This window comes from Perognathus longimembris, chromosome 10 (assembly GCF_023159225.1).
Source record: "Perognathus longimembris pacificus isolate PPM17 chromosome 10, ASM2315922v1, whole genome shotgun sequence".
Taxonomy (NCBI): domain Eukaryota; kingdom Metazoa; phylum Chordata; class Mammalia; order Rodentia; family Heteromyidae; genus Perognathus; species Perognathus longimembris.
In genome coordinates, this window is record NC_063170.1 from 6,124,494 (window position 1) to 6,143,042 (window position 18,549).

Sequence of the window (18,549 nt, forward strand, 5' to 3'; positions counted from 1 at the left end):
TTCGGACAGAATTGAGTTCGAATTCTAGACCTGCCACCTGTTGAACTAGTTAAAATGATCTACCCTCTCTGCGGCTCAAACTTTCAATTAGGGAAATAGGAATAATCATGACAGATGTCTAGAATCACTAGAAGAAAGCAAAGAAGGAAAAAAAATGCATGTGTATAGTGCTTAGCACATAGCCTAGAACAGAACAACAACAACATGGGCTACTTTCTGCATAGCTATTATTAGCAGTAGTCACTCTGAAATAAAACAGCCCACCCCTGCCCCACCCTCCAAAAGAGAAGATACCCATTGCAATATAAAAATATCTCAACAGCGGCTTTAGCCTTGGCTTCCATTTCTAACTTTCACCACCGGCAAGGACAGACATGTCATTCTACCTGTGCCCCACGTACAGGATGGCACACTTGAACCCACACACAAACAAGGGCTGTGCACAGGAACACGCAGCCCCATAATACCTTAGGTGCTCCTGCGCAGGCTCTGGAATCATGTTAAATAGAGATGTCCGCATGGAATTTACATTTAAAGGTGTGTTTTTTTTCAGTTGTTTGTTTGTTTTTTCCTCCTCTCTTCAGGCCAACAGCACAAAAAAGAAATTGGTCCTGAACGGGCAGCCCTTCTTTCATTTGTCATTATGTTTTACACACACGGAAATTTTAATGCCTGAAGATGGAAGGTGATGATAAGAGAAAGAGAGAGAGCTACACATGGTTTTCTGGCAGGCTGGTCACCAGCACTTAAATTCACTTCAGACAGTTCTCAGAATCCAGGACCAAACTGTCATTTGCCTGTCCAAGGGAGGGTTCACCTTGACTGTATTTCAAAAGTGAAGTCTCTCGCTTTTTATGCTTATTTTAGCCACCACAGAATTTCCCTGCGCCATGCACAATCCTGTACTCTCCTGAGACACATAGAAAAAGGGGTGGGAGAGGGTTCTAAGCACAAGCTGCCCCCGGCTCCTGGACCGAGCAGTCGAAAAAGTCAAAGGCATTTGCTAAAATCTAGGAATAGGGAACAAAGTGGGCGATAGGTCCCGCTAAGAGTCCGGGCTCAGTGATCACACAAGGCAGTTCCATCTGATGAGTTCTGAAATGGGTAACGGTTAAAAAAACAAACAGTACAATGCGAGCAGCGAAGAGCTGACTCTCCTCAGCCAAGGCGCTTTCTTCCAGGGCTGGCAGAGGCAGGAAGCGAGGGCATCCACCAGGTATCCGACAGAGAAGGAAGGGTGAAAGCCTACATCTCCCCCCCCCCCACCCCCCCCACCCCCCCCCACCCCCTCATCCCCCGCCAAGGGACCCTGTGAAGTCACTGGCTTTCCCTAAGCCTCAGTTTCCATCTCATTTAAAATGACACCCAGCGTGGGGGGCTGCAGGGTCTCGGCCCTCCGCTTTACCCCGTCACGCGTCTCTTCTTTACCATCTCCGTTTTCTCATCGGTGTGTCACACAGCTACTCACACCCACCTTTAGGACTGAGTGAGGACTGCAGCAGAAACTGCGTTGCAGAACATTCTAGGTGTGTGGCTCCTATCGAGTCCCCAATAATCAAGCTGAGGCCCCCGCTGGGGGAAATCATTGTATTTTTTCCCCTCTCAGACAACCACAGATGTATCTGGTTGAGGATTTGGCCACCAGCAATAAGAAGCTGCTTGCTGCCAATGCTGCTGCAGCTCTGAGGTTAACTTGGCTTCTCATGGCCCCGCGCGCCTCCCAGGGCCCAGAAGAATGCCTCTGGGTGTGCCCACTGGGTGTGTATTAAATAAAGGAGCAATGATCACCGCAGACGAGCGATGAAGAGCTAAATGAACAAAGGCCTCGCACCTCGCGAGCTGCTGCTCTAACACTCGTACGGTTCTCTGCTCTCTCTGGCTGAGATGAGAGAGATGGCAGCTATGAATTACAGGGCACAGGAAAAGGCACACAGTGGGGCTCCCGCATCTGCTGACGGTGAGCTAGGACAGGGCCTGAGTTTGCAGGAAGGGTAAACTCTCAGTCCTGAGAGTTCCTCACAGATCAAATGCTGTGAACATCTCCATAAACACAGAGGGACCCGGGGACAGGTGGCTCACACCCCTGACCCTAGCGACTCAGGAGGCTGCCCTGTGCAAACTGAAGCTCAAAGTCAGCCAGAGCAGACAAATCCTCACGACTCTTATCTCCAAATAAGCAGCAAAGAGCAGGAAGTGTGTGTGTGTGTGTGTGTGTGTGTGTGTGTGTGTGTGTGCGCGCGCGCGCGCGGGGGGGGTGGGGGGGTGGCTCAAATGTTAGCGTGCTAGCCATTAGCAAAAAGCCCAGGGAGTACAAGAGGCCCTGAGTTCAAGTCCCAGCCTGAAGAATGGAGAGAGACACCAGCAGAGACACAGGACTAGGCCATCCGATTTCAGCTCTGGTTTATGGTCCCTTGACTCCTCTTCTGCTTGGAGGACAGTAAACCTAACATACTCAGCTCCTGCCCTTCGCATAGCGAGCTCACCCTTGACCCCACCTGAGCTGTGGTACACTTAATCCCTGTGTTTCAACCATCTCACTGGAAAAAAAAAAATGAAGTTATTTATTAATGAAACCTAAACCACTCTGTTCAATGAGAAACCAGTCATTTTTTTTCTGCCCTATGTATGAGGCTGCAGTAAAAATAAATACTTGGAAACAAAATATTGTAATTATAATACAGCCATCCAAGACGGCTTTTCTTAGCTTGAGGTCTGAATTTCTCCCTCCATCTCTCTTTCCCTCTTTTCTCTCTCCCTGCCCCCTCTCTCTTCCTCTCTCCCGCCCTCCTTTTCTCCCTTCCTTTCCCCCTCTTGGCAGTTCTTTGCTCTCCTCACTCCCTTCTCCTCTCTCAATTGGAAAAGGAAGTTAGGGGATCAAACTATGCAAGGCCTCCGCTGAGGTTTTCATTTGGAATCATTTTGAAAGACAAGAAAAATAAAGAGAAAGAACAAAAAGGAGCACATTTTTTTTCCTACCTGTGTTTGTGTGTGGATACATATCTGGGCAGCACAGTGCATCAACACTAGATCCTTCTAATGCCTGGGTTATCAGCCCTCTTCAGTCCTGGAGAACTGAGGCTACTTGCTTTCTGGATGTGATTAAAATATATCCTTGCTCCATTCTGAGATGCACTGAAAAGCTGTCTACAGCCAAGATGGATCTTATCACTCCCTGGCTTTGTTTTATTAGCCAGTTTTACAAGTCCTTTCTTTTCTTTTCTGGGAGGATGCTATTAGATTGATGACACATCTCATAATGAGAGCGACTTAGCGCCAAGGAACTTACAATTCTCTTTATCAGGGCCAATAGAAACGAACCTCCTGTTTGAACACCAAGACAACCCCGCAGCCCTGCAGTCCCCCAGTTGTGAGCATCTGATAAAGACATTACAACAGCAAGGAGTTATGATCACGAAGCCTCCCCTGGAACACTCACACGTTCTTGGCCTTGAACGCTTCAGCAAAGTTTTGCACACTACGGAGCAGGGCCAGGTCCAGGGTCATTGCTTCTACCTTGGCTTTGTGCTGGAAGGAGAGAAAGAAAAAAAAAATAAAAAGAAATGATAAATACAGCAAGTCCAGTTCATGGTATTGGGTTACAGTAAATGTGTTATGGAACATGTCGGAATTCCCCTGTTTAATATTAGACGCCCAGAGAGAATATAAATCATTGGAATGAATGGAAGAACAGAGGTCTCACTGCCAAGTTTGGGGAGCTTGTGAGGCTGGAACTCTGTAGGCTCTACAAGGAGGGAGGGCTCTGATGTGCTTCCCTTAATGCATGGAAGAGGCTCTGAGGAGACTTCAAGCTCAAGATCTTTCTCAGTCTGCCTTCTGCAAAGCCAACATAGGCAGATACTAGAATCAAGCCTGATAAGAACAAATAACACCATGGGCAACATTTTAATCCCAAGTGCTGCCATCCAGGTTCTGAAGTGTTTTCATTAAGCCAGAATCAAAAACTAAAGGCGAATGACTAATACAAATGCAAAAGTAGTTAAGATTCATGGATACCCAAGACCTCTGACTGAACTAGTTCCCCTACCAAACAGTGGCTGAATGATAATGAAAACTGTCCAGAAGAAGAGCAGAATACTTGTTGATACTAATGATGTCAATGATGACTACAATCCATTTAGCCCTTACACAACCATCTCTCAGGTCTAGATGGACTTCAAAGTGTGACACTAAACACTCTGACTTCTTAGATTCCACTCTTCTCGTGGACATAACGCAAGAAAGCCTGGGTTACCTACCCATTCAGGTAGGAAGAGCCTCATGAAACAAATGGTGAACTTGGGAATTCTAGTCTAGACTGTGAAGTTTAAGTGAGACTAAGGAGAATAACATGATGTCCTAATGTTGTGAAAGGGGGTGCAAACGGCACTGCCGAGCCATCCTCCAGCCTAGCTGCCTTCCTGGGGGATGGATACAGACTGGGTGGAGATGCTTTGGCTGCCTATGTCCTGGGTTCTCAATCAAGTCCTAAGATTTGAACAACAGACATCACACTTAGCTACTGGGAAGCACCCTGACTTTGCACCATGTAACACTTCTGAGACTCAGTTTCCCTAGGGGTTTTTGTCTTGTTTTTTTTTTTTGTCGGTCATGGGCTTTGAACTCAAGGCCTGGGTGCTGTCTCTTGAGCTCTCTTTGCTTAAGGCTAGCCTCTACCGCTCGGAGCCACAGTGCCAGTTGAGATAAGAGACTCACGGGGTCTTTTTTGAACCTGGATCCTCAGATCTCAGCCTCCTGAGTAACTAGGATTACAGGTGTGAGCCACTGGCACCCGGCTTCACTTCCCTTTCTTGTAGGAGATAAATAGTAATGTTCTACTGACAGGGGAGTGAGGATATGTGTTAAGGGTCTGACATCCTAGAAGCAAGATAAGATTTAATGAATTTAGCCAGAATAGGACAAGCTCTGTACTGTGACAAATTCTTGCCCTCGTGCCACATGGCAAAAAAGTGGGGTTTGGGTGGGGAAGTGGCATGAAAGATATCAAGACAAGACGACTGCAGACCACTGTCATCAAGGACCTAAGTTTTGTCCCCATTGTGGGATGAAGCGACTAAATGATTTCTCCCGATCTTTCTATCATTTCTGTGGTCAAGGCAAGGTGGGTCACAGTGGAGGCAAATTCCTGCTCTGGGGGTGATAGAGGCAAATGCTCAAATATTCAGATTTTAGAAGAGAGGCAGCCACTTGACCCAGCAAAGGGGAAATGCCCACACAGAGAGGGTAGCATGGCAGACTTTCCGAAGGCCAGGGAATCAAAGCTCTGTGGGTCCATGCAAGCTGGGGCCAACACCACCCCCCAATGTAACAAAAAAGGAAATAAAAGGTCGCCAGGGGCCATGATGGCATTGAGCAAGATCCCACCAAAGTAGAGACTTTGGGCCAGCAAAGGAAGAGCAAACCTCACATTGTTTCTGAATGATCTTAAAAGAAAACTACAGAATATAAAATCCGTGAATGGCTTACTTATTCCCCACAGACATTGGTGTGCTTCAAAAATACTTAATTACCCCAGCTGACATTTAGTACAAGCAAATAAAGTGTCCTTTCCCAGCACTCCATCCCTCCGCCTCTGCTCCCCCTTGCACTTGAATCAGGGCAGGGCCACTTGCCATACACAAATCTGTACAGAAACGCGAATGTGTGACAGGAGGAGAGTCACACGTTCACTCCACTGTGGATAAGGTGACAAGGAAATTATTCTCCTGTGCCAAGTCCTCTATGGAAACCCCAAGGAATATGCCACTATGCAATACAAAAATATATGCACATATTTCCTCCATAAAACAGAAAGAACATTCCCAGATGGTGACCCCAAAGCAGTATGCTAAAAAAAAAAATGATGGCACAACCATACATTCTTCTAGGAATATAACTGACAGTTGGTAGACCGTCTTTTGGGCTCTCTCTCTCTCTTCATTACAAAATAAAACACAAAGCTGCCACTACCAATAAGAACAAAATCAGAACATACACATCCAGGGAGAACCAGGGGTCACAAGCCATCAAGTAGTTCACCAGACTAATCCACAAGCGGTGGGTTACTGGGCTCCTGGGGATACAGATTCAAGTCCGTACGCTATTACTCAGGTAATTCTCCTGCCCTGTGTATCAGATTTCTTGTTTCTGCTTCTGACCCCGGGAAATTCAGAGAAACTGTGTGTTATATAGAAAAACCCAAGGCAGGAAAATAATATAGATTTTGGCATTAAAAGGTATATGTGTTCGTGTATTTGCGGAGGGGTGTTCTTGCTCTTCTCTAACCAGCTTGGTGGCTCCGCAGAACTGGGAGGAACAGGTGCGGCTGACAGATTGCACACAGAACCCCTTTCAGAGAGTGGAATGCTGAGGCTCAGGTGAAGACAAGGGCGTGGCATGACAACAGAAGAGTTCCTGAAGTCTGGCAGCAACACACAGCGGCAGCAGCTCACCATGATTCCCTGATTTGATTTCTGTGGCTAACGTTCATTTGCAACTAATGATAGACTCAGCATAGAGACATAAAAAGGGTGCAGACAGTGGAAACCACCCACCATCCAGATCCCCCAATAGCTGACCTGCATAGGCTATCAAAACTCAAAAGCTGACATTGGCACAATACAGTGTATTATACCACAGTCATTACTGGCGTTTCACCAGCGTGGGGAGGCATTCATTTGCTTTCCTTTGCTGAGTATACCTTTGTACATAAAGATAAGGGTTGTCATGTGCACAGATTTGTATAATTCAATATCAAGAACTGGTCCATTAACACCAAAGGGGGGGTGGGACCCACAGGTGAGCAAATGAACACTTGCCATATGGGACATTAAAAGCCTTGTGTCAAATCCTGCCCTCTACTTTGGCAAAACACCACCACCACCACCACCACCACCACCACCACCCCACACACATACACCATCTTGGAGCTTGGAATGGCCAAGATATGGTGCAAATTCCTCTAGAAGGATAGATAGCAAGACTGTCTGCACAGATCAGAAGGATGTGCTTCTGGAATGAGAAGGGAAAACCTTGAGTCTTGAAACATTCTCAAATGCTTTTCTCAGCCTTTCCCCAAATCCCCTCTTTCCTGTAATCATGCCAATACATGGATACAACATCTCAGGAAAAATAGAGGTGATCTTTTATTTTCAGATATGTGTGCAGCTGCTCTTACCCTTTAACATAGAACCCACACAGGCGGTGCCAGCACAGAAGACTTTAGGCTGCGTCTAAGCAGCTCAGAGTCCACCTGCTCCTAACACTCGGGCTCAGCCAAGGAGATCATTCTGAAACCCAGTCTTCTTCCGCCTTTCCTCTGGGAAGCAAGGGCGCTCACACGTGGCACAGTTGAGTGACAACATCAATACATTCAGTCTTCTTGGCTTATTGTTAGATTCTATAGCATGCCTATAGCAAGGCAGGTAGGAATCCTTTTCTACTCTTAGGAGGAATGTAAATTACCAATGCCACTACAGAAATCACGATGAAGGTTCCTACAACACTAAAAGAGAATACACATAATAATTCCTGCTGAACCACTCCAGGGTATATAACAGAAAGTATCCAAGTCATATACCACAGAGACATTTCTACACCAGGTTTATTGCTGCACAATTCACAACAACCAAGCTATGGAACCAACCTAGACACTCATCCGCAGACAGAGGGATGAGGAAAATGTGGTATGCATACACAATGTGGATTTATTCGGCCATAAAGGAGAATAAAGTTATGTTCTTCACAGGAAAATGGTTGGAACTGGAGATCGTCATGTAATGTGAAACAATCCAGACTCAGAAAGACAAATACTGCATGTTTTCTTTCATAGGTGGAATCTACATTGAAAAGAAAGAAGAAAAGACATGCAAGTAGATGGAAGACTGTTAAGGAAGGAGAAGGAGACCAGGAAGAGGTGAGTGACAACACAAGGTAATGCTGTGCATATGTAGGGGAAGAAGGGAATGTAATCAAAGAACATTATACACATGTATGAAAATGTCTAAATAAAACCCATTATTGTAGTAACAATGTTCAACAAGAAGTGTACTCACTACCTTATGTATGTAACTGCAGTTCCTCTGTACATCACCTTGACAATAAAATTAAATTAAAAAGAAAATAAAAATAAACAAAACCCATTATTGTAAGCAACTAATACAAAGGAATGAGGAAATGAATAAATAAGGTCTCTCTCCTTGATCTGAGTCTGTAAATGTAGAATCAAAGTGCTGCTTGTTGTGTTTATGTGGCATTATATCACTTTATGTGTAATGTATCGCTTTATGACTGTAAATTAGCCAAGTGTGATTCAGATGTGACAGCACCTGAAAGCAAAGGGACCGAGTCATGTGGTCTGCGTGGTATTAAGTAGAAAAGAAGAGAGAATTTGTCATTTTTAGCAGGGATCCCAGAGCCAGGCTCGGCAGGACCCCCACACTTGCCAAGGGAAGCAACCTCAGGACGCTGCCCCAGTCCACACACTACAGTACCCAGCAATGACCTGTAGGGGGCAGTGCTTCCACCTACCCATTCGGCAAAGCTCAAGTTGTTAATCTCGTACACAATTTCACGCAGATCATAAGCAGCAGAGGGTCTTCTTCATGATTCTTACCCCAAATCTGTGTTCTACAGTGCCCGTGTGACTCACCTGTTCTCTGTCCCACCTGTTCTCCTTAGTCCCCTAGAGACCCCTCCTCCCAGCCCCCCCAGCAGCTGAGCACAAGCCCAGGAGAAACTAGCAGATCTGCAATTTCCTCAAAGACAATAGATATAGACCCCTGCTCGGGGTTGCAGAAGCCATTCACAAGTGCAAATTCATTCATTCGTTCATCTGCATGACCTCTGCAGGTAAATGCATTTGCCACAAGGTCCATCTCTCCTTTTACTTCTTTTCCTTCCTTAACCTTGCAATGCATCACAACACATCAGACAAAATAACTTCACAGGTACATTCTGTTAACCAAGCACAGGAGGAAAAAAAGTTAGGTAATATTCCATACAAATAAGCCTCTAGAAAATTAAATATAGAAACTCTCAGTGAGCAAATCTAGTTTAAAAAAAATCCATCATTACTACAAGTTATCATGGCTCGCCAACTGCCTATGAATTTGCTCGGAGTGTATGAATGCGTTTCTTCCACTATCCCTTTTCTTCCATAATGGACCAAAGTCCACTGGGCTGAGGACCAAGTTGTTGGGCCCTGTAGGACATGCTCAGTAAAATTGCATGAGCTCACTTCAAAGGGCTCTCATCTAGCACTTAGGGTTTGTGTCACCTATGGTGTCTGGAACCAAAAAAATCTGTACAGTGGAAATTGAGGAACTGAGGACCCCAGAGGTCCAGCTTCCAATTATACCCAAGACATTGTCTTTTAGATGTAAGGACTGGTATGCAACTGTAAAGGCAGTAAACTAAGTTCTCAATGGGAATTTGTGATTTTGTAGTCCTGCTTCAAGGAAACAACGGATGCGCATTTGGTTGTGATGTGTCCACCCCTCTCTTAGAGTTGAAGAAGACTGCATTTCTGGAGCCCCTGAAAGGAAATCCTCCTCTACATACATTTACTGGTAATGAAAGCAAAAACAGTACCGAGTGCCTCTAATATGCACTGCCTTGGTTTGAGGCATATTTAATTTCTTCCATCTTACAGATGCGAAAATAGAGGTCAATAGGATTGCAAGCAATAGAGGTTAGGCTGGGTGCCAGTGGCTCAAGCCTATAATCTAAGACGCTCAGGAAATAGATTTGAGGTTCTTGGTTTATATCCAGGCAGGGTTGGAAAGTCCATGAGACTCTTATCTCCAATGAACCAGCAAAAAGTCAATAGTGGAGCTGTGACAGCCTGAAGCAAAAGAACAAAGGGACAGTGCCCCAGGCCCTGAGTTCAAGCCCCAGTACCAGCATTAAATTAATTGACTAATTAATAGAATTTGAAGTAAGACATAGGCATCCCACAAAGATATGGTTGGTTGCAAAGCTCCCATGGTGACAAGAAAGCCACTCTGTGACTAGCTCTGTCTTCCTGTTCTCCAATACACAGCACAAGACATTACCCAGAAATTAACATCGCCGATAAATTCTTATTTGTGTCTATTTTCTATCACATTATTTTATACACTTAGAATTTATAAGAGAAGCATTATTGCTGCAAGAAAAAAATGTAACCAGGACAATAATCTACATTCCCAACTTATTGCTAATGGCACCCTGCAAAATCTAATCCAATGGGCTTTAACCACATTATGCACTCTCGCCATCCTGATGTTACGATCTGAAACCTTAAATAGGAGTTGTCACATTTACAACAGCCAGAGACAATGATGCCAGACCTATTATTGACATGACATTATTCACTAAACCATGATAGGGATCTAGCAAAACGGGTTTAATAATTCATCAATATCCTATATGGGACTTCATAATGCTAATTTCCCCAGTATTATTTAAGTGATGTTAATGGTAGCCAAGGATGGCAGCATCTTCGAGGGGAAATGCGAGAGCAAATAGATGCCTGCACTGATTTGTGACTCACGTTGCTCTCAAACAAACCAAGATCAGGCAGACAGAGGCAGGGCGGGGGGTGGGGGGGGCCCAATCTGAAGCGAGCCTAGAAGCTGAAAGCCACACAAAGATAAATGGCAAATGGTGTTTCAGATAGGATGTGGAGGAAAGGGAAGAGCTTGAGAGATTCTTCCTTGGCTGTTCACAGTCCACCAGTTAATAGAACATTTGTACCTTTCTCATTTTATTTTGTCTTATCTTCCTTGTTTCTTTTTCACTTTGTGAGACTAAGTCTTGCCTATGTAGTAGAGAACTTAGGGTCCTCCGGCCTCTATCTTCCAAGTGCTAGGATTACAAGTATACAAGGCCACCGTGCCCGGCCTACCATTTTGATTTTAATAAGAAAATATTACAGATGGCTTCACATTTTGAAACTGGGAATCAAACCAAAACAATTCTTGGACAAGCCTTGGGTATTTGGGGGGGGGGGGTGGGGGCTGAATTCGTCATTTTGAACCTTGATGTCAAGCATCAACCCTCCCCCAGGGCCCCTCATGAGCACATCCTCTGAGCTTTTCCTGTCCCAGTACACACACCATCCCAGTAAGAATATCATGATGGTGTGTACAGGCCCAAAGTTGTGCCTTGTATTGCTGGAACTCACTTTATGAAATAACTATCAACTCAGACAGAAATTGTGAGGTTCTTCATGGAGAAACTGCACCAGATAACAGCTTCTTTCCGAGGCACGGAAAGCAAAATTATTAAAAATGCTTCTATCGTGATTGGCAATCATAAGTGCTAATCTTGCCATAAACTAACAAAAGAAGGAAACTTTTCCAAAACCTCCTAGATTTTGTGTCTGCAGTATCTTTATGTTGTAGCTAAAGAACTGTTTATGGAAGTGAATGGCATGGTGGGGGGGGGGGGGTATCAACATGATAATGCATCTATGCCTTGCTGTTGAAGAAAGAGCTTTTTTTCCCCTCACGGTGAATTTTTCATTCTAATGTACGTGATGATTTACGTTAACTATAGGTAAAACATGGTTACATTTTCCTGAAAGATTGCAGACAAGCAAAGGGTAGTACTATAAGCTGAAGCGTAAAAGCTTTCTCTGTCATAATATTTATTATAATGGCATATAAAATAGCTGAAATAAATAATAGATGACTAAAGGTAAATTCATATGATAAAGAATCCTTCAGCAGACACCATTACTTTTGACTGCTCTAGTTTTATACACAGTTGAAGACGCTTAATAAACATGCCCTATATCTTATGGAAGTGTACTGGAAACATCAAAAGATGTGCTTAAAAGCCCACGTACTGGACATCACTAATTTACTGTATAATTACAGGCGCAACAGGAACAGTCTAGAGATTGTGCATATTTAATTGCTACTCTCTAAATGAAACTTGTTAAGTGTTGGAATCCCTACTTTGGGCAAATCACTGATAGAAGGCAAAGTCAGTGCTTCCTACGTCTACATTCAGAAACAGACACAGGTCCGAGTAGGGAGGACTACGGCTGTTGACTTCTATTGCCAGGCCACTAGTGGTTGTAGTGAACAGAAAAGGAAACACAGCGCAGATTTGCTCTTGTTTAGAGGACTGTTTTCTACAGGGAAAATGTGTGAAGTTGGAAAGATCATCGGACTCAAAGTTACCTTCATCACACACTGGAATCCCACTGTGCTATCTGCCTCTAGGCTTCTCCATCAGGGACCATTCTACCCCCCCAGTGGACCTGCGTCATTGTCTAGGACGTCCTGATGGTCAGCACAACTTGTTTGAAGGGGTACTGGGTAAAGGCTGGAAATGGTATAAAGACCCCACAGTACACAGGCCAAGCCCCCATAAAAAAAGTATCTGCCTCCAAAACTCAGTGTTGTCAAGGCCACTTGGGTGGGTTTGGAGAGAACGCAGATTCAGCTTAAGGAGTTTTCAATGATTTATGTTTACCATCAGTGGCAAAAAAAAGAAAGCGGCTCATTGAAGAAGGCAGAAATAATGCAGGAGTAGATCATGTCGAAGGCAAAACACCCCCCAGGCTCACAGCCCTATCAGCCCATGCAAATCCATATTCTCTACACATGCAGAAGCATGGTGTGGCTTCCTCTGTGACTTCGCATTGTAGGGTTGTTTTTCTGCCTTGCCTAAGTTAATAATGACAGAATCTAAATAGATTTTCCTACCCATTCGTCCTGCCCATCACAGGACTGTCGGTTCATTATTAAAACCACCCACAACCTTCCTGGCTTTGCAAATGTTTTCCTTTAAATTCTCCGGAGATGCCTTGGCTTCCTTATCTGTAAGGATAAGGTTGGGAGCAGACCCTCCCCCCCCCCACCCTCGTTGCTGCTGGAAGGATCCAGCACATGCGTTCCACAGACACCTCGGCATCACGCATGCGCCCCCTATAATTGTTGTATTCAATACGACTTGATGTCGTACCCCAAGCATTGCCAGTAACAGCCACACAATGCTACACAAACCTTATAAAATACAGGCTTTTCTTCCCCATGGGATAAATTCTCATAATGAGAACCACTACTCAGTCAAAAGACACCACATGGTAAATTTTGATACATTTTTATTGGGTGTCCTCCAGAAAGGTGACAGCAATTTCCATTCCGAGGAACACTAAGAGAGATGATGAAAATTGGCATGATGGCCAATGAAAATTTACACTTTTCTTCTCCTACCTGGGGTACCTGACACACAGGAAGTCATGCAAAGTTGACTTTCAAGATCAGCTTTAGTTTAGAAAATTATTGACTGACCATATAACATAGCACCTAGTATCAAGAGAGCCAGAGCAGAAATGAAAGTAGGGTAATGATACTGGCAGTATCAATTCTCCAGCTATTCTGTTCTGGGTGTGGGGGGCTGGCCAGGTGGGGTTATGGGGGCTGCCCCATTGCCAGGTAATGGGTAGGCAGTCAGTACGCAGAGCATGCTCTGAACACATAGCACTATCACCGTGTTGGAGTGTGGCTGACAGGGATTCTACTGAATGAATGAATCCAAACGGAGGAATCTTCCAGAGGTTCTTCAAGAGCAAAACAGGATATCAAACAGATAAAATACCAGAAGAAATATTTATAAACACGCTTCAGAAAGAGGTGAGGTTTTTCTGCTTAAAATTACTTCAGCCTAGGTTAACAGCCTCTTCAAGGATCCTACCAAAACAGATTGAGGACTGAAACCAATCCACAGGCAGAAGGAGTGGGCTCACAGACAAGTTTCTGACAAAGTTTGCACATTTTTTTTTAGATTAATGAAAGAACCAAACAAATTGTACTTAGGTGAGATAGGAAAAGAACAGGGTAACTAGAAGTGAGCATTGCTTCATAGGAGGGAGGAGGTCACAGAGTCAAAAAAAAAAAATCAGGTGTGGTGTGGGTGCGTTGATTAGAATGACAGACATGTCCAAAAACATTACACTGTGCAAGAAAAATGTAGATGACATGTATGATAAAATGTGAGGAGTAACTGAAAAGAGGAGGGAAGAACGGGGGGGAAGGAGAGAAGAAGAGAAGGCAGGTGGGAGGGAAAGCAGGAAGGAAGGAGAAGGAGAAGGAGAAAAAACAGAGGAAAGAAGGGAGGAAGGAAGCAAGCAAGAGAGAGGGAGGGAGGGTGGAAGAGACAGAAGGAAAACTAGATAAATAGAGGGATCTTCATCGACCCCACCAACAGCAGGGTAAGGGGGGGAGGGGGGGAGTGAAGGTATGGAGAGACCAAAGTACCCAAAAAAAAAGAGCACACACACATTTGCCATAAAATTTTATAATAATCACAACAATAAAGATTTGTTAGCATTAAAACACAAAATTAAAGAAAATTAGTAGGAATATATCAGAAATTGTAAAAATAATAGAAATGGATTTAAATTCATACATTAGGGGCAGAAACCAATGGAGCAGCTCATACCAACTGGCTCTGTGTCACACTCGAGACAAAGATGTGTTTCAGACAGAGTCAGCTGTCCCTGAGGACCGTCCTCTCTTAGAGGCCACAGGTCCAGCCAGCTGGCTCTTGAGTGACAGAGATGTCACCAGGGCTGTTCCTCACGTGAAATGGTCTCGCCATGTCCTCTTCGTCCTGTCATACAGCGAACATAAAGGAGCTTGGACAGAGGCCCACCTGTTGAGCAAAGACACTCGTGGGGATCCACAAAGTGACGGACACTTGGGGAAGCCATTTTCCGCCACCCCATCAAAGTCGGAGCATGCCCCAAGCTCCAGGGCGCCGCTGAAATGCCAGCGTGTGCTGGCTGCTGGTTGACTTTACCAAGAAATAGCCGCGCTCGGGGAAGAGGAATTGTCCAGCTTGCAAGCAGAAATGAAAGTGGGGACTTGACAGCGTTGAGAAAGCCCATAGGGTCAGCAGCCGAAGGAGCATAAAATAAACCTGGAAAAGTCTTTCAGAGACAATCACCCATTACGACTTTGGAGTTAATTCAAATAATTCAGCCCAGTAGCATATATCAGATTAATGATGCTGTTTTTCAATGCGAGCCCATTATTCCAGAAAGCCTCAAGGTGGTTGTTATTGAGTTGAGAGAGAGTTGAGAGAGATGGGGGGGGGAGGGCAAAGAGGGAATGATGACAACAAATTAGAAAAACAAAGCAACTTGAATCCTGCCCTGGAAAGATGGCTGTGTGGTAACTAAACACGAACCAACTGGAAATTACTACTTAAGGAATTATATTCAGGGGGAAAATAATTATGCTTAACTTGAGAAGCCTCTAATTGCTAAGAGCAACCATCTCTAATCCTTTGGCATGCACAGCAAGAAGAGGGTGCAGTGGCTTTGATAACGCTAGGGGAATGTGATCCTAAAGACCAGCTCACATGGCTCCAAGGAGGAAGACAGTAGATACCGTCCTGGTGAGCAGATGTGAGCTGGCCTTGCTGCTGCATGCTTCACCTGCCCAGCGGAGCCCAGCTCTGTCTCCATGTCACCACGAAGTAGGGTATTTCAGGTTCTCTTCCGCAAACAGAGATGTTGCTTCTGATCGTCAGCCTACACTGTGCTTCTTTGGCAGAAGGAAGCCATGGGGATGGAGGTGTGGAGAAGCTGCCTTTGCGTGGTACCCCACTGTGAGGAACCCCAGATGGCACAGAATGAAGCTCCTGAAAGGGACTCTGGGACTCTCAGCCTTTGGGGAAAGAGTGAATGTGCTCTCCGTGTGGGAAGAAGGAGACACAAAGAAAGGTATGTACCCTCCAGATGTGGAGACTATAACAGAGACACCAGCTGTTCCCCAAATCCCTGGACCTTCTTTTCCAGGGTTCTCAACAAGATTCACTGCCCGGTGTCCCTCACAATTAGGCACAGCCATGAGATGTAGTGCCCACCAGTGGAATTATGAATATAAGTGAGGTGCAGCCCTCCAAGGCCAAGGCCACAAAACCAGAACACATTGATTTTCCCACACTCTACTTCTGCCTCCAAACATGGACTGCCCAGAAGCCAGCATTACATAAGCTAGAAATAAATGATCGCTGGGTCAAGCTATTACAGTATTGGGAAGTAGTTGTCTTAGTAGCTAGCTATCATTGCCTAATGAATCCTTGTGAAACACAAACACAGAGAGGATTGAAGGAAATACACAAGGGAAAAACTAATGTAGCAATGTTCGTGTAAAAACTAAGATTTTAGGCAAAGTGAAGACAATGAATGTGAAAATAACAGTGCATAACCAATGAAGGAACTAGGTAAGATTTTTAACAAATACAGACTTACATGTGGTAAACACCACAACCTTAAAGTACAGATGAATCTCAAGAGCATTAAAAGGGTTTTGCCATTGAAAGATAAAGTGGGAAAAATAGAATATTTAATGAGAAACTTCTTTGGAGAAGAGGTATAGAGCCCTACAAGGAGAAAGTACGCATTCTTTCTACTAGTCTTGACGTTTACCACAAACGAGACCTCAAAGGCAATTTCAACATACTTCAATCACTCGCCACTAAAGAGATAGCATCTTTTAACCATGATGTAGTTAAAATGAAAACCAAAAAATAATCGTTTCTAACTTAATAACGAAAAGGTTGTATTCACTTGTTGAGAGCCGAGGGCCAAGAAGCGGAGGCAGAAAGAAAACTTGTAGTACAAAGGTGCAGCCTTTGTACCTGGTCTGCGCACAGGGAGCGGGCAAAGGACCTGGGCTCCACACTTCCTCAGCCTCAGGACCCAGGGCCTAACAGGTCTTCCCTGCCACCATGAATGTGTGCTTCGGAAAAACACACACAAAAAAACAAAAATCAAACCAGTACACCAACCACGCTGCCTCTCTGAATGAAAAGAGAGAGACGTGCTCTTTTCTTCAGTGGCGCGAAGAGAATGGCCAAGAAGACACAGGGTCAGGTGGGGAACCTTCGAGAAGGGGGAAAGCAAGAGTAACAACGTGAAACAAGAGGGCTGCCTGCAGAAGAGCAGCTCCCCGGGCTCTGCTTCCGTCTTCCCGTAACGAAAACAGCAACGGGAGATAAGGCTGACCGACAGCCTAGAGCCACTCTGTAAAGTACTGAGAATCACCGCTCACCCCATCCTTTGGGGAATTCCCGGCTTCTGCTGGGGGGGGAGACGGAAGGAACCTTCCAGAAGGGATTGGAATTGTTTTGTCCAGATTGGTGCCCAGATTCCAAGTAGCACACCTGGTAAGAATCATGGGGCTCTCTGTAGCTTGCGAATCCTCCAAACGCCTGATTTCTAGGCCTAGAAATAATTCCAAGCAAATACAAAATCCTACTCCCCCCCCCCACCACCGCCCAAGACAAGATGAAAGCAGAACAGGAGCAGAAGCAGCTACTGCCTCAAGGCACCGACCCGGCTGCTCCCACTAACACTTTCCATTTCATGAATGGCACCAAGAAAATGATGACCAAAAGTAACCCAGCGCCCAGCACCTACTCCTGGTCCGTTGCTTCGCTGACTCCTCCCCATGTACAGATGCCTTCCTTTACCTCGGCACTTTCCAGAAGTAGGTCCTAGCATCTAAGAGAAACCAAATCACCTGGGGGTCATCATCAGACAGAGGAAGCATTTCATTAGTTATTCATTTTCTTTATCTGATCAGAAGAATTTGACCCAAGCCAAGTTCTAACCCCAAAGCATGGCTGGGCTCCTCCCACCACCTACAATAAACACAAACTGAATGACCATCAGAGGGAGAAGGAAGGGGGAGGACCAGAAGAATCCTCGCAGAGGACGCAAGTCCAGGTACCACGGCAGAAGGAAAGGGCAGAGAAAACTCAGGGGGTGGCCCCCAGGACTGCCACATGGAGGAAAGAGGGCAGAAATACTGTTTCCCTTGTTCTCCCCGACCCGCAATCACAGGCTCCGCTGTTCCCTGAGAGTGCAGACATACACAGGGTAGCCCATTAATCCTTCAAACACTAACAGACACTGGCAGGGATTTAGACTGGAATGTATTTACAAAGTGACAAATTATGTTCTGTATTAGAGAGAGAGAAAGAGCACCCACAAACAGGCTGATAAATGTCAGCGGCAGTCACGACAGACGGTTTATTTTTATTATACTGTAACCACAAATGTTTTTTTTTCCCCCTCCTTTCTTTCTTTCTTTTTTTTTTTCCTTCAGGAGTCCCAAAGATTTATTTGCTGCAGGGAAAAAACAAGATTATATATGACACAAAGTAATAATGGTACAATCAGATATTCTGGGCACCCTGCCCTCCATGGAAGCCTGATCCAGGCTACACCATACTAGGAAAAGTGCAACCTTCTCCCAGGCACAGTAAATAGTTAATAAATCAGAAGTGATACAATACCTTGTAATTAGATACAGCCTCAGTTCACAAACTAGCCAATTGGTAGATAATATCCAATTCCCCTTTTAGTGGCTATCAGGAGGGTAGAGTAACTATGAAAATAAATTTAATGGCTGTGACAGGTAAGAAAATATACCAGAAGCTAAAATGTAATCAGTATATCCTTATCCAAAATAAAATTATACTCTTGGCTGCAGATGGGGGGTCCCTGGACAAGGTGGGCTGTGGACAGACGGCGACGGC

At 44.9% G+C, this 18,549-nt stretch overlaps 1 protein-coding gene across 6 annotated transcripts in view; it reads right to left on the bottom strand.

Annotated features, from left to right (window-relative positions):
• Wwox (WW domain containing oxidoreductase) overlaps nucleotides 1–18,549 on the bottom strand; it is a 758,639-nt gene that overhangs the window by 567,572 nt on the left and 172,518 nt on the right. For all 6 annotated transcript variants that reach the window (XM_048355070.1, XM_048355073.1, XM_048355074.1 and 3 more), the window contains exon 6: nucleotides 3,437–3,525. In XM_048355070.1, coding sequence (XP_048211027.1) covers nucleotides 3,437–3,525 — 89 coding nt within the window. The remainder of the gene's footprint in view (nucleotides 1–3,436; nucleotides 3,526–18,549) is intronic.